Source organism: Dendronephthya gigantea, unplaced genomic scaffold, assembly GCF_004324835.1.
Source record: "Dendronephthya gigantea isolate DGI-Jeju-01 unplaced genomic scaffold, DenGig_1.0 000056F, whole genome shotgun sequence".
Lineage (NCBI taxonomy): Eukaryota > Metazoa > Cnidaria > Anthozoa > Malacalcyonacea > Nephtheidae > Dendronephthya > Dendronephthya gigantea.
This window is the reverse complement of record NW_021163066.1, coordinates 1,354,279-1,376,534: the sequence shown is the minus strand read 5'-3', so window position 1 is coordinate 1,376,534 and position 22,256 is coordinate 1,354,279. Positions and strand designations below refer to the sequence as shown.

Sequence of the window (22,256 nt, the reverse complement as noted above, 5' to 3'; positions counted from 1 at the left end):
GAGGTAAAGTGAAATAAGGTGAGGTGAGATAAGGTGAAACAAAGTAAGGTGAGGAGAGGTGGGGTGAAGTGAGGACTGAGGTGGGATGAGGTAGGTAAGGTGGTAAGGAAGGGAAGTTGAGGTATAAGTTAAGCGAACGGAAGAGAAAGTGGAGTATAAGGGGAGGGGATGAAGAAAGATAAGGGAGGGGAAGGAAAAAGTGAGGTAAAGGTTAAGTATAAGGGGTGGATAGTCAAAGTTAGATAAAGAAAGTCTTTATAGGCAAGGCAAGGCAAGGGAGTCAATTAGAGTTCAATTAAGTAGAATACCATATCAAGTGAAGTAATCGAAAACAAAACTATTATGGGGTGAATAATATTAACACGGAGATGAATGAATAATTTAGATTCATTGAACTTCAAAAGGTTTGTCGGACGTGAGGTAAAGAACCCGACGATCTTTTAACAAAATTACGCTCAATTTGTCAAGTAAATTTTAATTATCCCACTTTGCGGGTACCCTAATAAATATGTCATCTTTCATAAACGACAGTTTAAATTAGTTTTTCAAACAAAATAATTCATTATAAGGTTTTGGTTTAGTTCTTATAAGAACACTTGATCTGCTAACTTAAAAAATATATTGTATTGTGAAAATACCTAAAAGGAGTTATTATAGCTTTATGGTTTCATTCATTTCCTAACATTCAAAATGAAAATTTCTACCACGGACTATGGACCATATTTCGAACAAGATATATTCTACAATTACACAGTAATATTTCAACAGCTACATAGCCTATATTGTTGAAACAGTCTTTGACATTTGGAGCAATAAAAAAAAATTTGAACGCGGTTCGTATAACAAAAATACAACGTCCGGGAAAAGGAATTAATCACAGTTAAACTCAGGATGAATATGAAATATTAGAAGATGTATAATGGCAGATTAAATAAGGCTTGGATGAAAATTTTTTAAGATTTAGTTCAGCACCATTGGTGAGCCATATATATAGAGAAAGCAATTGTTACGAATTATATTACAATGCTGACATTAAATGTGTCCTGACTGTCAGTAAGAGCACTATATTTCAGTGTTTCTGAATTTGCATGCAAGAACCTCAGACGGAAAAATAATCAAAACAGGAGACACAAAGGAATACCAAAACCACTTGTATAAATTCATTTGCATTAAAAGCCCTTCGTGAACGTCATCAGAAAGCTTATGAACATGACGTTCTTGCCAAAACAAGCCCTTTCGTTTCAAAACCAATCTTGCACACGTCAACACTTTAAATATGAAATTTCCTGTTGCAATATGCTGATTGCTTTCCTGTTTAAAAACTGCGGTGGCTTGCAGTTGAAGTTCTGCCAAATTGCCAATCCCTTGAAGGCAAACGCTGATTCCTTCGCTACCGGCTACAGTGTTACTGAAAAATATTATATTCCAGAAAAACAATGGTTTCTGTAGTAATTAAAGAACTCCTATCTTATATAGACTGAATTTTCTTATCATGGAATTTAATTACATTTTAAAGCCATATAGAAATGTTCCGCGTGTATTTTAATTACGTAAAATTGATAAAAACTCTCGTTTCAATAAAAGTAATACTGAAATTTCACCAATTTAATATCTTGGCATTGAGTTTCGGTATTAAATTTAATCTTACACTGTTGTCGTTTCGTTGTTGACCAGTATCTATCCATCTACAGTTCATGAGATGCCATACTTTTTATATTAAGCTAAGTTATTTCAACATAGCTATAAGATCACACTACCAGATCACTTTTCATGCAACCTCTCAAATAACTCAATGAATCTGATAATCTATCCCGCTTCATAAGGTGATAAAGGTTAAAATGAAGAAAATTGAATAACTAAATAACAAATACATTGGAGTATATTTCATCTCGGAGTAGATTTCAGAACAAGATAATTTTTCAAACGACTTTTAAATTGTACAAATTATACGAATCAAGACTGATTCTCTTCATCCGAATTTTACTGCCCAATTTCATTAATGAATATATACAAGAAAACTTTTTGTATATTTCTCTTTACTGTATAGCTGACTCAGCAAGCAGTTGTTCTAAAATAATTTTACCTACAGGCTATACTGTACATGCATGTATACATAAGATTAGAGCATCATAAAGCTATCATATTCAAGGAGTCTGTAAACGATCTGTCTAAATTTCATCACTGTTTTGACAGTATATATCTACGACTACGTGCTTACACAGTTCCGCTTATAGCTATCTTTTACTGGCCGAACAAGTTTTCACGAAAGAAGCATGAAAATGTTTCAGCACAACTAAGAATAACCTCTCAATGCAGTACAATACAATCTCAATGCAATAGCAACCAGTGGTTGCGACAATATTTGACTTTAGTTTTAGATAAGTGTGTGTATTTAGTGCATATATGATATCACTATATCTCGTACAGGTTCGCCATTGTTGGTGGTCTCTCTACGGCAAGCGGGCGGAAAATGAAATATATGCGCTTGCAAACTTGTTGAAATACAACGACAACAACGTTCAACTTAGTTAAAAGGTCGAAATTCTCGAGTTTGTGATCATATATTTGTATATATTCACAGCGCAGTGGTGAACTGTAAATTCACATCTGTGTTCAATAAAATATCATTTAAAACGCAGCCGGATGAATGGGGCTAATGCATTTTCCGGTAAACGCATTACAGAGCGAAGACACATGCAGACGCAGTATTTATCCGCGGCATTTTAACATCATATGTTTCATTTGATTTATATGACAAGCTAGATATTGAATGTTAACGTGCAGGAAACTGGTGTACTTAAAACAAGCCACCTCAATAGCCAAGTGTCATTATACTCAAGATTCCGGTGTATGAAGACTCGGGAACAAACCCACAGCCATTACTTTCGATCAATTTTCTAAAGATATTATAATTTCAAGCATTCGTGTCGATTGCCAATCTTCGATGACGCTAATGTAGAAAACAGGACCGAATCGTACATCTATTAAACCAACTACTATTAAATATAGGAACTTCAAGGTTTTAAACCTGATTGTTTTGAAACTTTCAATATGATTGGTTTTGCTTTAAACGTAGAAATCGATCAAGCTTCTATTCCAAAAGCATTGTTGATTGTTAGGATTGATAACGCTTATATAGCTAGTAGTGATAAAGTCAATTTAGTTCTATCAGTTCTGAACTATTAAACCGTCTCCCCGCAATTACCCGTGTATGTATGGGCGAATAGTTTGACGAAATAGGGCAAAGCTTTGTCCTCATGTAAGGTAATCGTAACATAGTGCTCATTTTACATACTTGCGGTAAAAAAAAACGAAGATGGGATTTTGGAAACGGCAAATTTCAAGCCCCAACGCAAATCAGACGCGATGGTTTGAAACGGTATGCGGTTTGACTGTGGTAGGTCTGTTGCTGCAAACAGCTTCATCAAATTAGTAAACTGCTTTAATCACCTTGAAAATTGCGGTCAATAACTTTTAACCCAAAGCGGACCGCGCGCGCCTACGATTCTGCGAAACATTTCCTCGCCCCGAAAGAGCGCAGAGTTCAATGCCCTTTTCGACAAAGGCTGGCAATAAAAAAACACGACTATATCCAATATACTTTAATAAGCAGTGTCTATATCGGAGGCCTCTTTTCATCTTTACGCTCTTTCATTCAAAAGCCGTTCCGTTAATTGGGCCGAAAATTTGCGCTATCAAAATATCGAGCTATCTTCAGAATTCGCAATTGGCGCTCGTGTTAATCCCCGAACAAATGTCCAGTCGTCTTTTAAAACGAAAAACACATTCCCTGTTGTCGACGGGTGTGGGAATTTACTTAGTAAATTGAAATATAAACATCTCTCACGGGTTCACAAGGCCAGTTAGACAAATGCTAATGCAAATTACGTTTACATTTCCTTGCAAACCAAACACTCAAAGTTAACAACTAACAAACGAGAATTCTTGAACAAATAGGCATCGAGTTTCGTGTGTTTTTGTGACTTGTAGATCGCCAGCTTTGTCAAGATTTTTAAGTTTGTACATCGATCGCTATAGAAATATCTACCAAGGTCGCTACCTGTAACGCGATTAAGTTTTCCAAAGCAAGGCTAATGAAGGAATACCATATCAGATGTTTGCCGAATTTTTGAGTAAAATATTTGGTGTTTTGTATTACGTTTTGGATAGGGGTCAAAACAAGGAACTAAAGAAAATTGCGTTGTGCTAAACTCTTGAATGCAAACGTCACTCTTGTCGGAAAACATAATTCCAACTTCGATATTGAAACTTGTTCTTAAAGCCGTTGGCACTTGTTATAAGATTATATTACAGCCGTGAAATCACACAAACATACAATTTAGCGTAAGAGCTTTGTTTGATGAAAACTCTATTTAATTTCAAACGAATATGAAATACTCCCTTGCAATTTAAAGTGAAACTTCTAAGTGTCCCACATTAGTTAAACTATATCACAATATCAAAACGCGTATATGGCTTTGTTGCCGAGTTCCCTAAAGTGCATCAACACCTTATTCATTTCCAGCACAACTAAAGTCAAGTGCCTCAAGTGTCATTGTTCGTCTTTAATTTAAAACAACTTTGTACAGTCGGTCTCACAGCAAACGTACAAAACAAGGAAATAAAACGCTGGCTTGCTTAGACAGGATACGCAGTTTTGCATGCACAATTGTTCTTTTCTGTGCATAGAGACCCGTGTTCGAGAGGGTTGCTTCAGTTCAGCTAAATCATAGATATTTCTATATAAGAAATTTCGGTTAAACAAGATATAGCAGACTAAATAGCAACTCAATTCTTTCCGTTTTGGACCTACACAAAGTCTGGTCGCCCGTGGAGGCTTATACATGCATCAGTAAAGACTGAGAGCTGATTTTCATGTATTCCTATATACATATGCACTTCACGGAGTCTAACAGCCAACGCGTTTAATTTCATAAAGTCTCTTTCATACAGTACTCAGATAGCATCGCTAAAAGCGCGACTCAACAAAGTCCAATCGATTTAACATATGCTCGGAACTCGTTTCAACTGCTTCAAACTTACGAGCGACAACCGCCCTGTGTCTTTGTATCGCCAAAATATCACTCGACCTTCAAAAAACGTTTCATAGCGTATCTTGTACACACACAGTTCCATAAAGTGCTGATGTTAGGAAACTCGAGGAATTTTCTACATCAACTATCGAAGGTGCAATATCGCGTTTTGTTTCAACAATCCTGTTCAAATTCAAACAACCAGAATATTCACCGTCTTTCACCAATTGTAACATGAATTTAAAACCCCGAACGTTTTTGCGCAAATTCTCGACCACAACAAAACTATACCCAGTCTATTTAACCAATTCTTCATGAGTATGTCTAGTAAGAAGTCATATTACCGAGACAATCACATGAACGGAAAGAGTTCTTTGCGCGGTACATTCATCGTCTTGCAATATGCCTCCTTACGCGTTGGAAAACCGACGGTTAGTGGAAGAGCATACCATTTCGGCAAAGGTTGCTCGGCAGTGGGGCAAACGATGGCCGAACTTGTTGATAGTACATGGAGTCGCGCATGAAATCCGTGCAATTGTTCTGCGGCCCGGGGATGTTCACGTTCTGCGGCAAGTATGTTGTGTTCGTTGGCATCTTCCAAAGATCGGTTTGATGATAGGATGATACGGGGTTCACCGGTAGCGAGTTTGAATAAGCCACGCAAGGTGCGGACAAGTTGTGATTAACGTTGGAGAGAGGAAGGGAGGTGAAGCTATCCGGAGCATTCATGTTTACCAATTGCTTTTCGGTCGAGCCGATCAAGCTCTCGATTGCAAAAGGGTGCCTAGGATTTGCTTCGTTCTTCGATTCGGACTGTTCAACGTGCTTCAAGTTCGTCTGTAGTTGTGCGGATTTCTGAATGTGTTGCGTCGAGTGTTTTCCCAAATCACCGGCGTAGCTTCTTCGAAGGCTCTTGAAGCGCTTTCGCCTTCTCAAAAAACTACCATTCTCGAACATCGCTCCGCAGTCTGGATGTAGGGACCAGTAGCTACCCTTGCCTGGTTGGTCGGGCCGCCGCGGTATCTTAATAAAACAATCGTTAAAGGAGAGATTGTGTCTCAGGGAATTTTGCCACCGTTGCTGGTTTTCGCGATAGAAGGGAAAATGGTCGATGATGAATTGGTAGATTTCGGAAAGAGAGAGCATCTTTCTCGGCGAGCTTTGAATGGCCATTGCAGTCAAAGAGATGTAAGAATAGGGCGGCTTCGCATTGCCATAACTGTTCCTCAAAGGACGTGGCATATTTTTGGAAGCGTTACCTAAACATAAACACATAATTTGTATACTACAATACTGAATGTACACAACAAATATACAGCGATTTGTATATACAGTAATACTAAATAAAAAGCCCGATCAATCATAGACCAAAGGTCGCTTCTCATGGGACAGCGCTACAAGCTTCAATGCAATTGACAATGGCTGTGTAAAACAAATGCTCATACTTTTTCTAGCCCTGTATGCGAGAAACTCAAGATAGTGACTTTGACAGGACTACTAGCGCTGTTATAAAATTTCCAGGCCAAAGGACCGCGTTTATATTTTGAAGGAAAAATATATGCTTGAATATGCGAACTGCTATATATATTCATGGGAGATCAATACAAAGTTCCCTAATATATTCTATATTACAGTTTGAGCAAGCTCTTAGCTCTATATAGGTTAGAGGTAAACAATAACTATTTCCTTGTTTTGATCAAAAGACACAGTCCAATTGATTCAAATGCTAAAGTTCTTCAGTGTGACGCGCTGAATAATCCCACTCAAAAATGCTTGTGAAGTGTATCTACTGAAGGTTATTTACTATAAGTTCTGTCAGGAGTTCTACTAGATGTTCGCATATGTACGTTTCTATACTGATAGCAATTTATACGTACCACAATAAGTTCCCCTCGAATGATCTAAAACCTTTCTCTTCTGATAATCTCCCGGGAATGCCAATACCAAAAGCGTTGTATATCTGACGATATTGCTCGGTAGTGCTGTATCAGCGATCGCGTATGACTGTCACAGGATCGCTCAGAGCTGGTAGCACTGCTAGAATATTAAACGTACCACAAACGACTGCTCTCTTGTTGCAAATAAGCGATGTACGCTCTAAGAACAACGACACCGTGGTGTCGGCAAACGCGGTAATCAAAAGCCGAACACAAGACGGTAAGCTACGCTTTTGTAGGGGCGAGCAAATCGCAAAACACGGTAGCGATTTATTCGGAAGTAGGTAGAGCTTTTGTTCAGACCGTGCGTGCACTTCCCCTTAATCGATTGTCGCGGCCTAGCTCAAAGTGTTGACATAAGAAGCGCCCGCCCACAGGGACCGTATTTATTGCCACTACCGTCTAATTAACACACGTCGATCACTGGACACGACGCGCGGTGAAATTACACGCTAATTTTGCTCGAACAGACACGGCCCACAACAAAAGCTAGCATTCGCTGCATCGCTTTCAATGAAAGACATTCAAATACGCGACGCTCACGTGTGGAACGCGAGCTGCCGAAGGTTGGGGTGCTACGCGTCAAAGGCGAACCGCGATTATAGCCGTTTGCGGAAAACGCGAATACAAATACGGTACATACATCCATCGCGCACTTTTTCTTAAAACAACTCGATTTTATCCGCTTCGACGATGTGCAAATGAAATTGAAAACTTAACTAACAACGGGATATGACATGTTCCGCTATTTCATCATATACCCTAACCATTTTACCCGGTTCTTATCCAATATTGAAACGCGGTCGAAAAAGTATCGAAATTTCTAAGCGATTTTTTTCGCCCAATGAATCAAAAGTATATAATATATATATTGTTATTATTATACATATATAATATATATAGTTTGTTTACTGTCCAATTTAGTTTTTTAATTGCAAATATACATGCTATCTTCTGTTATTAAAATATTTAATTTGGAAAATATGCATGAAGCAGTATGACTACTGATATAGAAAGAAAGAAATTATTGTCGATTAAATTTGCAAAAATTAAGATGGTAATTGTTACTTCAAAGTATTCGAAACATGTTCGGTCTTCAATTGAAAGCCGGTAGGGGCTACTTTGCGATAAAAACACTTGTAGGAACTGCTTCAAAACAACTTAAACAAGTTGATAAAAGTGCATTCTCTTTGCCCACCACCAAGGTAGAGTTATGAAAAATTTTAAAAAAAAACTCCTGGAACCACAGTTAAGGCTATCATGGAGTAAGTAAGTCAGAGTTTTCGTAACAATATGAAGAAAAATTCCGGTTTCAATCTTGATATATGGTCATATAGGCTCACCCACGCAGTCTCAAACAGGAGTCATGCATGAGTCATACCGTGGTAACCAAAGATACCATTCCGACGAAACAAACACAATAAATTCCTGCCTCAGCCTACTCGTACAGCTCAGTGGAAGTAGGAAACAATGATTGGCACCCGCTAACCCCGTTCGTACCTACTTAAGGGAGGAACAGGAGGAAAAAAACCCTGCAACTCTCGACAAAGCGATGACGGATTTTTCACACAAGTGTCACGAGGCTTCGGGGAAAACCAAAGCACAACATCGCAGATGAACGGCGCTTAGTTTGATGGTTAGGTTGGGAAAACAGTCATTTCTATCTGCATTGGTTTGATTATTCTTCAAAAGATAGTACATTATATTTACTGGTGTTGGTGAATGTACCAAAACAGCACTAGACCCCACCTTATATTCATCAAAATACTTACACCTCATATGTACAATACTGTTTTCGGTTATAGCCAACTTATATTGATGTATTTATATTGAAACTTGTCATCCAGCATCATCTTGCAAACAGAAATTAGAGCTAATTCAATTTACCGCAATATTTCCCCCTTAGTCTTACATGATATTGGGGCTGAAGCATAAGACGTTTGAAGACATAGTCTAAATTTTAGAATATAGAAGAAAGTTCCCAGGTGTACATAGGGACGCTGCTAAGAATGAAGGAAGTTAACGAGAATCGTCAGCGCCACAAGTTGACCAACAACACCGGAAAGTTTGAGACACATGTAGAGGAAATAAAGAGAGGAACCACTCACCCTTACGAGTCAACAGGTGTAAGCAGAAGTCAGAAGTTACGTCTGAGAAGAGTACGATAAGCATTTCTGCCTCCCCTGATCAGGTCGAACTTTAAAGACATTTATAAGAAAGTGAGAAAGTCTCTCATAACGTAACTTAAATATTTACCCAATCGAGCACAAGTTAGTTCAGCCTAGTTACTTGTCAAAAGGTTCATCATTACCATGTAATTGATTACAGACCAATTGCGGAAAGTACTGCGGATAGATACAAACATCAAAGGTTTAGCTCTCAGCGACTCAAGTGGGTTAACCCTGCGAGTTCTTTATACCCGGAATCCACTAATATCTATATTTTGCGGATTTGACTGTGGTTAAAAAATATTCATTTATCAATCGATCATATGTTTCCTTAATCTGTGACACGGAGTTTAACGAAATTTCTGGATGGTATTTGGGTTGGGTTTTAGAACAATACCAATGACGCTTATATAGAATACAGAAGATAACGTTGTTTATAGGTTTATATTAAGAAGGACTCCCCACGAGTGTTTCTCACGGACCGCTGCGTGAGGCTCGTGTTTCAGTCACGAAATATAAATACGGGTAGAAGGTTAGGGTGAGTTTATGGGGTGAGGGTTATAGGGAGAGGTTATAGGGTGACGGGTTAAAGTGAGGGTTAGTGCCTAATCGTTACTTTTACACTGGTATACATGAGGAACTTATTCTTCAGTTGTAAAATACATTATCCATGTGTCTCATAAAAATTGCCAGGTTTTTTTGGTCTAGCTGGGCACTAGCTTTGTCAAATAACCATTTCCTATAAGAAAAAACTCTGCCGAAACAACTCTATTTACCACAGTCAGCGAGCACACTGAAACCAGTATGGATCGCCGGCAGATTCGTGCAAGCGGTGGACAAAAACATCGTTATATTCTTCTGAAATGCGCTGTAAAGACTAAAGAACAACGTCAGCACAAGATAGCTGCAGTTTAGGGGTAAATATATCCGGATATGATTGTATTTGGTATGGATGGCTATATACTATATTCGAAATCTATAGACTAAGTGTTTTTCTCTTTTCCTTTATTAAATTTAGGGCGTGTGCGTTTGAATTAGTCATGAGACATAACAAGGTTAGATATAGATTTACTAGAAAAACACGCAAGCTACACTACACGGGGATTAAATACTGCGCTCGTTGACAGGGTCAATTAGATGTTTGACTTTGGCTTATATCCACAATGACCTAATGCTCACATTGTCAAACCAGCAAGTAAATAGACAAAAACGGCATGTTAAAGGTCCGTTTACACTGGCGATTTTCTCCTTTCGATAGATGTGAACGAGTAATTAGTAACGAATGTTCGGAACATAAGAGCTCTTATTTGAACTTCAGTAACTAGTTCACTCGTTCACATCTATCAAAAGAGGAAAATCGCATTTGAAATTGCAGCAAAAATTGCAAGTGTAAACACGGGCCTTAAGACATCAAACTCGATGTGCTAATGCGATCCTCTAACATATTATTAAAAAACTGTATTTTTGTTGTAAGTTTTTCACTTGTTCGAACTTTTTTATAAGGAATATTTGAATCCCTTTTGGTCTACGGCAGGAATTTTCGACAAGAGGAAAAGATTTGCCGATCGACCCAGTCTGTTGTGATAGCAACTCTGGAATGCCTACATGAAGTATCCTTTAAGAGGATAGCATGGCTTCTTTCGTTCATGCCACTTTTATAAACCAACAATTAAGGTAGCTATGTATGAGTACATACAGCAGATTGAACAAGTTAAGTTCCTTTCAAGAAATATTTATTTATAAATCTTTCGGATATGCCTTAAACATGGCTTTGCATGACGGCAAATTGTGAATGTTCAATAATCATTTACCCACGCTGAATTACGAGTATTTTTATATAGGAGGGCATTTTACAAGTTTTTTAAATCTACTTTATCGCATAGGGTCAGTGCTCGTCAGTCAATCAACAATTATACATAATCCTATTATGCAGAAAGTGGGCAGTTAAAAAAAACTAAAAAGATCTAAGAGCGTGTTATGCGAATATATATGAAAACTATAAGGTTTAGTATAAAAATGCGGGGGAAACTCTCGCTGTTTCGAATCGGGAAAATACAAGATCAAAGTAATTAAGTAAAAGCGTTTTTTGTCTCCTGGTGAGCATCAATCATAAGCCACGATTATTAATACTATAAATATATACGCTTATATATACCATGACAAACTTTGCTTTCCCGTGTCAGCGCTAAATTCACGGTGGTAATTGTTTGTTTAAGTTTGCGAGAGCGATGGCGATGCGTGTGTAGGACCTCGCTAAGCAAACTAGGGTGGCGTGCCTCGCTCGGCTTCAACTGCACAACTCGTGTCGAGTATACTGAACTGAAATAAGCGTTTGAATGGCGAAAACCGACGTAAATCGAGTTCTACCGCAATTGGGAAGACAAACCAGATATTGATTGAGGGAACAAATTAGGCAATATTAACGGCAAGCCGAGAGAAATTGAGTCTAAGCTTTCCGAGGCGAGCGCCCAGCGAAGTGGTTAATCTCCAAGCCGCGTTTTTAATAGAATTATTGTTGTGTACGAAACGGCGGCCATTTGTGAAATAAATCTAATAAGTTTTCACGGCTGTGTCGGGAGCTTAAGATCTCCGGCGTGTCGTGAGCTTCATAATAGCGCGGCTCGAGACAGCGCTACGGTTTCCAGCCCGACTCACGGTATTGGCGCGTATGAAGATCGACGACAAATATTTCTCAGCTGACAAGCAATTAATACGAAACAATACGATCCAGGGCCTAGTTAAATAAAAACGCATGGAAGCAACGCGCCCCTGTTGTTAAAAACACAAATCCTGCGAGGAAATTAAACAAAAATACTGCGCTGGGTCCTAGATATATTATTATTATCGGGCTCTCCTGGCTAGCTCAACGCTAAACCGTTATCATTGCTTTATATATAAGCCAATAAAGTTGGCTTTCCAGCGAGCAGTGGCATTGAAAACATTCATTTAGGCGAGTTTTAAAACTCCTAAACTCTATTCCGTCATAAAATACACAGTTTCATAGCGAGATTTTGCTTTTTTTTGTCCATACGGGATGTTTGTTTTGCATTTAAAAATATTGAGAAGTGAAAAGGGAACACAGACGAAATTGAATGAAACGATATTAAATGCTTGTTTAGTTTTTAATATATTATGTAAACGCCAGACGGCTTCGGGTCGCCAACGTGTAAGGTTCCTTTTATCAGAGAGCGGCTGTATTTTAACCCTGACAAAATTAATCAAACGTCGACACAGCAGTTAATTTGGACGATTCTTTATATAGTTTTGCCTAGTTATATATAGGAACAAACGGATCTTGCCTCAAAAGGTTGCCTCTATTAATACGACCCGTTAGTTGCCCATGAAAAAGATGACACGAGTGTGACTCGTGATTAAAAACGATTAGGCAAAGGCCTTGTTGTTGATCGGGAGAATTTGTTCTCTTTGGTCCAAGGCATGCACTCGAAATTGTTTATGTTTTATCTTTGTAGTTTTCGCACAATGCACGACGCTACACGTAGGCTGGCCCTAGCAGATTGGGAACGCTGTTTGAAGTGAAATGGTTGACTGGTGTTTGTGATCTCTTGATGAGAGTATATATACTCACACAATTTTGTCGATCAATGAGACCTATCTCGACCCGCGAGAATAAGATTTGATACGGGAAGAATACAACTCAAAATCGAGTTTAGTGCGAGACGGCTTAAGATCTCGCCTTCAGTGATTACGCGATGAACAGTTTTCAGATTCCATTGAATCAGCAAGTATAGTGTCCTCGATCAACCTTTGGCAAGATTTCTAGCAATGTACTGGAAATCAAGCTCTAGATTGAGAAGATCACTGGCATAGAGCCTAGAGGAGACCAAGATCTCCTTATCAATATGCTATGAATCACACACGTGGTGTACACGCGTGACCCTATTGTTCCCCTTGAATCCATGGCAAGATTTTGGGTGGTACACGATGGGTGGAACACTCTAAATCTCTGCGTATAGTCTCTCAGTTGAGTGGAATCCTGATCGCCATAACTTGGCTTGGGGGGGCCAGACCTCCAACTCAACTTGCCAAGGATGACATGCGGTATTCATGATTATAACATTGATCTGCCCGTGGCAAGATTTTGGGCAAGATTATACCCGAAATCAAGCTCTCAGTTTACATGCACCATAGTTATGCGTATTTCAAAATGGCTGTGAGCCCCCCTCCCCCTCGCAGTCAGTCCCCCACCCAGTTGATCCCCACCTAATCGTACATATGCCGAAAGACAGCTACCTTCTAAGATCGGAGAATTTTTATCCAATGAAATCCCATTCCATATCTGTGCTTCAGTGATCAGTCTGCTCCGTATCTCAGCCGGATCTGAAAAAAAAGACATTTAGAGCTGCAATCGCGGCTACCTAAAGAGGTCCACACGCTATGGACTGATGGGACTATTAGTCAGGAAGTAAAGCTACAATTTCCTTCTATATAGATCTAATGTAACTCAGGAGATATTTGTATGGGACGCCACGTGTAGTAACACTGGGTCAATAAGAGATGATCCTTACTGGACCTCTAGGAAGAACAGTTTAGAACTGATAGAGCTATCCAGTATAAATAAAGTTAGTTTAGTTTAGGTTTCCTCCTGTAGTAACATTGGATCAATAAGAGATGATCCTTACTGGAACTCTAGGAAGAACAGTTTAGAACTGATAGAGCTATCCAGTATAAATAAAGTTAGTTTAGTTTAGGATTTCTCCTGTAGTAACACTGGATCTATTTATCTATTTATATCAAATTTATTGAACAATGTTCAAACGGAGAAAATGCAAACGGGGCAAGAGATCCCATGCGAAGCATTGCTCCAATAAGATCAATAAGAGATGGAAGGAAGAACAGTTTAGAACTGAGCTTTCGAAGTACATAAGTTGGTTTAGTTTAGATTTCCTCCTTCAGTAACACTACATTTGATTCTTTTGATAAAAGTTGAAAACTAATAAAATCTCAGTATAAAACAATCGCGATTGTTACTACCTCGAGGGGTTAACAAAAAACTAGAACCCCGCAAGGAAACAAAACTTTGGAATAGTGCACCGGTCATCAGCAGAATTGAAAAGTAGTTTTAGGCCTTGAAAGGAAACATCGATAAACATCTGTCAGGAAACCGTATGTTCACATCTGGTTAAAAGCTACAATGCTATCATTAATCATATAATAATTGCTAAAACGGCTGTTGGCACGTATTTTAGGCTTTGTCTGACCAAGGAAATGTAATTTGATTAGAACTTAGAACTATATAGTTTAGTATATGAATATACAAAATAATTAGTTGTATCAGTTCTAAACTGTTCTTCCTAGAGGTCCAGTAAGGATCATCTCTTATTGATCCAGTGTTACTACAGGAGGAAACCTAAACTAAACTAACTTTATTTTTTACTGGATAGCTCTATCAGTTCTAAACTGTTCTTCCTGAAGGTATGAGGGAGTTTCAAGGCAAACTGTCATAAGTTACGTAGGATGTCCTAACTCGCTAGCACTTCTTCCTAAGAGCAATTATTTGTATGTTAGTTGTTAGTTGTTAGTTGTAACGCACATTTGTATCGTCAATGTATCTATTTCCAACAATGTTGTCAAACTCGACTGAAATAATTTCCTGTGTTGATCAACAACGCGTAGAAATGCTTTAGATAAACGCTTAAATAAACATATCTTTAACAGGGCTAATGGAAGGGACAGGATATTGACTGGAGTGAGCATGATTTACAAAGTAACTGCCAGGATTTCCTGCCTTTTTTGTGATGACGTATTCAGAGTATTGTAAAACATTATCTCAATGACAATATGACAAGATACCATCTTGAGGCCCAGCCACTGATCTCTGTATAGTAACTGAATGCTGCCTTATGTTTTCCTGGACCTCTCCAATAAAGCGGGTGAATATGACCCGAAACCAAAATATTTTGGCCTCTTTCCTTTCCTCGAACGCCCCAACGAATATGCCCCACAATTCGACCCACCACCTTTAGGGGGTGTGCCCCTCCTGGTTAATGTTTCTTATATAAGATTCAGATGGTTCTAACAGTTTGTCAGTCAGAACTTATCAACGTAGAAACCTTGTTTCCTTGTAAGTCGTAAGCCTATTTGGTGGTCACGTAACAACGAGTGCTCTGGGTTACTGAAATACATGTCAAAAAATGTACCAGCTGTTTGTAGAAGCATGAAGTAATGTTTTGCATTTCATTGTAAACTGTATTGGCAAAAAATTGCTGTTATTATTGATAGAGTTTAAGATTATTGAAGCCATTCAACCATTGCATTAGCCTGTCGGTGTGATTAAGCAATCATGTTAGCTGATCCAGATAAACATTGCTGTTCCCTGATTGCTTTTTTTACCGTCGCCTACACCCTGAACAACTGTTGTTAATTCACAAATACTCGAAAACATTGTTGGGACAACTGCCAACAACAATGTCAACCTGAAACTCTGACAACACTAAACCTCCTTGACAGTTGTATTCATGTTGTTCAGCGAACATTATTGCAGCAACCTGTTCTACTTTATGTAAAGTTAGAATGATGTACAAAACGGTTTCACGAGAGCGTTAAATAGGATTATAACCTAGCAGTGTTTGCGTGCAAGAATTGCAACAGTTTCAATAACTTGATTTAGACAATACTCGTTCATTTTTGTACACATGACGTGTTTATTTTATGCATTAATATGATGTTTAGCGAGTCGCCAGTGGGAGTTTGACAGGAGCATTTATGATGATTGATTAGCGAAGAACTGTGGAATAATCTCGGTGAAAAATGTTTGCAGGAGAGGTGTTTTGCTGGGGGTATTATTATCACGCTATCCCGTCGTGTTGAGTAAAAATAACTCCCCATGGCGAGAAATTGTGGACACGCATGCGTGTTAATCGTGTGGACTTTAAATTTTCTTTGTAAACAAAATGGCGACGCGTTATTATAGAATTGTATTGGAGTTAGGAATAAAATTGTGTTTAACGTAAACCTTTAAGGGAAGCGTAAAATGTCGGACCTAAAATTGGTAGATCATGGTGACAACTTTTATCCACGGAAAATTTGTAATATAACCATATACAAATTTCATTCGGTATCACGACATTTAACTATGAACTAGGGGTGAAATAAAATATATAGCCCAGTACGTAAATACCTCAAAGCGGCCCAAATAAATGCCATTTTCTAACTATTGTGATTGGCGAATACTAAGTGTCGCATCTCCCTTAGCTTGCCAGTACAGTGTGTTTCAATCGGTAAATCTTCCCAAATCTGTACGATTTTTACGTAGTTCGGTATTTTGAATTAACTTTAGTGCAAAATTGGTATATTCCAGCCGTGAAATTTGACCCCCCGAGCAAAAGCGCACTGAAATGGCTAACAGAACAAACTAAATATCGGCCTTTCTTGCTCAAATATGCATCCATTTTGCTTGTTTTTAGTACAAGCTTTGTGACCAAGCCTTGGTCTTTAGGCAAACTTAATATATTCATAAACATTGCCGTCTATGGCTGGAATATTACATAATTTTATTGAAACCGGCGAAATTTTGAAATTAATTTCGCGCAATATTCATAACAACAAACGCAGTATATTTTAGAGTCTATAGCAGTTAGGTTAATGTTTTTAAAGCATATAGAAACAAGCTCTTAAATGTCTGACGCAACTATTTCTTTGGCGAATGACAATGTTAAACTGCTCATAAATGGAAATGTGCGGTCGAATATGTTGTTCTACGTCGCCAAACAAGCCATATCAGGTGATCATGTTATATACTGTGTGGCTATTCGCAATAGCGTTTTGCTACAATGGCATAACGCATAATCCAAGCAGGAAAGTTACATAGATTTCTCAACGAGAGTCGAGATAATCAGTTCCCGATGAATCCGTCCGGACTATGCGCGCTGCGCGCATCGTTTAGCTTCCTTTGGAATTTTTTTGCTGATCTTCTGAATACTTTGTGTATGACCCTTGAAAGTCAGACACTTAACTCCTCCCACTTATGTCCACATTTTCTCGCCATGCCGAGTTTCTGGATTGATTAATGCGGGAAACAAATTGATACAACAAATGAATGCAAACAGCGTTTTGGGTTGAGTTTAGCTCAGTGTGCTGGCTCGTGAAAGCAAATGTGAGCAGGTTACTAGAATACTCGAAACTTGGTATTTGCTATATGCTATAATATGAACAGGCAGTAATCCTCAAAAAACGTACGAAATAAAGTGTTCCAAACTTGTAGGTTAACACGACAATATTGGGTCGATAATCTTGCTAAGATTCAGTCAGATTTATTTTTCCTTCACTGAGTGAAATAAAAATTATTATACTATTATAAATACAGCAGTGCTCTTAGAGTAAACTGCAGAACCATCTGTCGTCTTTATTTCTCCTGACGAGAAGATCTTTCGACCTTCAATTTTATCAATTTTAGCTTCAACCAATGTTGCTGAATTGAGAGGTAACGGTCTAAAATCAAAACAAGACGCCGTTCTGGCGTTAACTCCGGCGCACGTGCCAGTCTTCAATATAGAGCTTCTGAACATAAACAATACAGTTCGCGTATTGTTTCGCATACATATTCGCATTTAGATGCCTTGCGAACCTAAATGTTCGATCGCGAAATTCAGAAGAACATCGCAGTATAGAAGTTCAATTGTTCAAAAATGTAAATAAACCGCATGATACATTCGCTTCGTCTTACACTTTGCCTTTGGAATTCGCGCTTATATAGTTGTATTAAATCTTCGATCCTGTGCAAACTACGCGACGTGTCAACGCGCCCATACACGACCACATCATCTTGTTAAACGGCGAAATAGCAGCGATATTATTAAAATAGGACCGGGTCTACGGCAATTGATAAAAGGAGAATAGTGCGAATAGTCGACGAATAGCGCGAATAGTCGACGAATAGTGCGAATAGTCGGCGAATAGTGCGAATAGTCGACGAATAGTCGACGAATAGTGCGAATAGTCGGCGAATAGTGCGAATAGTCGACGAATAGTGCGAATAGTCGACGAATAGTCGCATTGTGACATATTCTTCTAGCGATCGAATTCCGACCATACTTTACAAAACGAATAATACAAATTCCACAATACGTTTTACAGTAACTATTTTTTTGGAGAGGGGAATTCAAAAACCTGTTAGAAAACAATGCAATTCATCTAAGTGTTCTGGCAGTAATATACAAAGAATCTATTATTTAGTATAGAAAAAAAACACAAAGTTATCGACTTTTTAAAAAGTTCCTTAAAGTTCCAAAAATAGTAAACCCCATAAGTATATCATAAAATAACCTAACATAACGCAATTATAGTGTATAAGAAAAAACAATACTCTTATTTACATAAATTGGACATGTAGTCCTGATGCGCAGACATTTGCTTTAGCCTCTTCCGACAAACTCTGCCAGAATTCTCTTGCCACCATAACACGCCCGTCAAACATATAATTTTTCATCATAATGTGACCTGGATTAAGGTGGTAGTACGCTGCCTGAAAGCCATCGCTGTACACCAGATTTCCATGCGGGTCTTTACCCTTGACTCAAAATGTCTCAAAATGTCTCAAAAAGACTTATGTCTCAAAATGTATATATAAATTTGGTTTTAAGCCATATTTACACTGAAAACGTGCTGTCTAATCTAATGGGGTGAAAATGCTCAGCCAAATGAGCAATTATTATGTTTATCATCAATGGCTAAAAAAATGATTGCGTCAACTCTTCTGGAAAGCAGGTCATCTTCAAAGGCTATATAGAACGTTTTGTGGTGACCTTGTGTTTGTTCGAATTCCTGTTATTTCCACGTGCGTTGACCGCCCATCGGAAAGGTGAATTGAAATGCTCATATAAGATTTCAAACGTCATCTTGATGCATGGTAAAATTATAGTATATATAGTTATACACATACCTTTTTTGGGGAAGGTTCAGATTCCGAGCTAGAAATATAAATAACTTCCTTCTAAATGAAAAACATACACAATTTCAGTGACGATTTTCCGATTTTGGCACTGTGAAGTGTGAACAGAACATTTGTGGTTCTAAAGGTCTGTTATGTGCACACGGCACGGCCGCGTGTGTGGGTTTTTAGTGCTAGTGTTATAAATTGTATGCACACAGTTTATTTCATCCACATAGAACAATTTACAGACGCAAATCTTTGTAGTTTGTATACAAATGACAAATTCAAAGTGAATTTGCATAATTACATGTCGAAAATATGCAATTGCTCTATAATGTACTCTAGTTCCTTTATTATATCAACATACACCTCCGGCCACTACATAGACTCATAGAGCTCAATCTCTGAGTATACTTTTGATTCTAATTATATAGTTTAATAAAGAAAAAAAACATGAATAAATACCTCACAGTCACAAAGTGTTTCCGTCGACTCGGACATTTCAGTCATCTTGTAGTCCGCGCGGCTCAGCAGGTGGGCGCTCGGGTAACAGTTCTGCGTCTGGTCTGGGCGCAGACTATTTAGTGTGTTTGCCGACTATTCGTCGACTATTCGCACTATTCGTCGACTATTCGCCGACTATTCGCACTATTCGTCGACTATTCGCACTATTCGCCGACTATTCGCACTATTCTCCTTTTATCAATTGCCCCGGGTCTACATGTATTAAATATATTCTTACCCCAATTCAATCTAAACTTAATCGAACAGCATGAAAAGAACGGTTTATTTGTTCCTCTTGGAGGAATTGCCGTATCATGCGAGCGAAATCGAATCGCGCATTGGAAAATTAGCCAAAGCTGTGCACCACAAGTCTTGGGAGATAAGACTGGGACGTAGATAAATACGGTCACATACATGTTTTAAATACTAGTATATTTCGCGCCATTACAGACTTGCGACGACGAAAAATAATAAAAAAAAAAATAAAAAAACAAAAAACAAAAACAAAACAAAACCGGGGCGAATTTTCAACTCCGTCGCTGACGCCGGAGTAATTATTAAAATTCCTATCAATTTAGACCGAGTGTTATCATAATTTATCCCAACAGAATCAATATTGGTCACCTTTTATATTCAATATTCAAAGTTCCAGTTAAAGCTCTGTGGCCACAGTAATGAACGCAGTTTCCCATTGCAGCATCAAGTATAGTGGCACTAGCACCGCCGTGAACCAACCTAAATTTGAAAAAAATCAAACGAATCTGGTCCAAAGAAAGGGTTGAAGGTTGCCACCAAATATAATGGTTGCTATGCCCAATAAGTGTTTGTTGTTAATTCCGTGCAAAATATACCTATATACTGTATGTTGCATGGTTACTGTTTGAAGTTATTATTTGCTAGTATGGCTAGTGTCTAAAGACGTATACCCATGCACATGACGGTGTAAATGCAGTTAATATGAAACGTTATGTCGAAGAGGTGATGAAAAAATGGGTGTATCACGCCATTTTCTTCGCATTTTCACATCGTCTATGACGTTCAAGGGCCGGTTGTTCAAAAGACGGTTAACTTAACCAACGCAAATCTTTGCATCATTTTATCAATCACTTGTTTACAATAAAAGTCCTACTTTATAATGCCGGTTTTGAAACGAACGGCGATGCAGAAGCACATAAACTAAAACAGTGGAATAACCGTTTAACCCAGCCAGGGTAGCGATAACTTCCCTTGAACAACCGGCCCCAGGTTCTCTTGCTAAATTAGCCAATAACTCATGAAAAACTAAACATGCAGCTTCTATATCAACATTATAAAACCTAGCTCTTACCCAACAGGCCCTCTCAAATAAATTCCAAACTGCACAACAGCCTTCATACATTGTAACTTGGAATTATGAAAAAAAGCATACTGAAAAAATTTCCATGGCTCATCTTTTAATGCACTTGGAAAAACCCTGGAACCATCCGGACCCTCAGTCATAGCACGGTAGTGTATTTTCCAGTCATCTCCTAATTTATTTAACTTATTGAATAATTCCACCGACTCTTTCGACCACTTGTCATTCGGCACATCAGTGTCATATAACTCTTTATTCCTCTGTTTGTTCATCTGCAATAACCTTACAAACAAAAAGACCATTTAAACGAAAGTCGATCTCAACACACACATGCAAGACATGTCTTTCAAGTGTTATCACATTTATGTTGTATCTTATGCAAGTGATTATGTTGTCGTGTGTAAATTACTTGTGTTTTTTTCGTATAACGTTTTTGAATTAACTCCGTGCGTCTCTACGTCTGATGCTAATTTGTATTTAGAGATTATTCTCCTTAATGGAAACAAGTCTAACTCCAGGAGCCGGTTTTATAAAACTCTTTAACTTACACTTTGCTTAGTTAAATTCTTATTTAACTCCGAAATACAAGACTCTGGTTGGCCAATTCTGTCCTTAACTACAGTTAAAAGTTAACTAGTCTTTTATACAACTGGCCCCAGGTGTTCAAGCAAAGGGCGGTAAAAACGCAAGGTTTTCCAGCTTTGGGCTGACCAATCAGTAGGCAAGGACGCCCTTAGCCCCATTTTTTATTTAATAAGCCTCAATTTTAGACTTTATACAGTATCATATGATGATACGAACACCCCCCTGCCTCCTATGCCATTGGAGTCGCATACTGCAGCAACAAATTTTGGGGCGATCCTCTTGGGTTTCTGTCTATTGCAAACGCATTCGTGACTTCATGTCTGTTGCGTTTATTTTTGAACGCATTTCTTTGCCTTTGTTTTGACTAGTTTTACCTCAGTCATACAACAATTTCTTTGACTGGGGTTTATTTAGAAGAGTAGTCAGCAAAGCATATAATGGTTTATAAACCCACCGAACGGTTAATCACTCGCCGTTCTTTATAGATCCGGTTACGAGTATTCCTGGAATAAGGGTGAAGTGAAACCAAAGACAATGAGAGGCGTACGACGCGACACCGACACGTTTGACGACATTTTAGATATTTGGAGCATACTAGCATTTATTCGAATAAAATCAATATTGAAAAGTCGTATACTCACTGAGAGGCTGATACAGTATGCAAGTCGCAATGGCATAAGTCTGCTTTTAACTTGGTCGTGATTGTCGTGAACAAGTCATTTTTATCGATGTGAAATCGACTGAAATTTGTCTTCATTAGTCGTAATAGTCGGGAACAAGTCATGTCACCGATGAGAAATAGTC

At 38.3% G+C, this 22,256-nt stretch overlaps 2 protein-coding genes across 6 annotated transcripts in view; both read right to left on the bottom strand.

The window, feature by feature from the left end:
* The window catches only part of LOC114529406 (serine/threonine-protein kinase/endoribonuclease IRE1-like), a 74,950-nt gene that overhangs the window by 38,987 nt on the left and 13,707 nt on the right, over nt 1-22,256 (bottom strand). For all 5 annotated transcript variants that reach the window (XM_028551205.1, XM_028551209.1, XM_028551207.1 and 2 more), the window contains one exon: nt 13,390-13,476. The gene's annotated coding sequence lies outside the window, so the exon portion shown is untranslated. The remainder of the gene's footprint in view (nt 1-13,389; nt 13,477-22,256) is intronic.
* On the bottom strand, nt 17,425-22,244 carry LOC114529409 (acyl-coenzyme A thioesterase THEM4-like). The gene is made up of 4 exons (XM_028551214.1): nt 22,094-22,244; nt 20,859-21,149; nt 20,156-20,266; nt 17,425-17,586 (listed from the first exon to the last, which is right to left on the bottom strand). The coding sequence occupies exons 1-4, from the start codon at nt 22,234-22,236 to the stop codon at nt 17,442-17,444; spliced, it is 690 nt and encodes a 229-aa protein (XP_028407015.1). The 5' UTR covers nt 22,237-22,244; the 3' UTR covers nt 17,425-17,441.

Coding starts and splice junctions, on each gene's coding strand:
- LOC114529409 (XM_028551214.1), bottom strand. CDS start 22,236: ATGACTTGTTCCCGACTATTACGACTAATGAAGACAAATTTCAGTCGA. Junction 21,150..22,093: donor CATACTGTATCAGCCTCTCA/GTGAGTATACGA, acceptor TTTGTTTGTAAG/GTTATTGCAGATGAACAAAC. Junction 20,267..20,858: donor TATTTGAGAGGGCCTGTTGG/GTAAGAGCTAGG, acceptor TTTCAAATTTAG/GTTGGTTCACGGCGGTGCTA.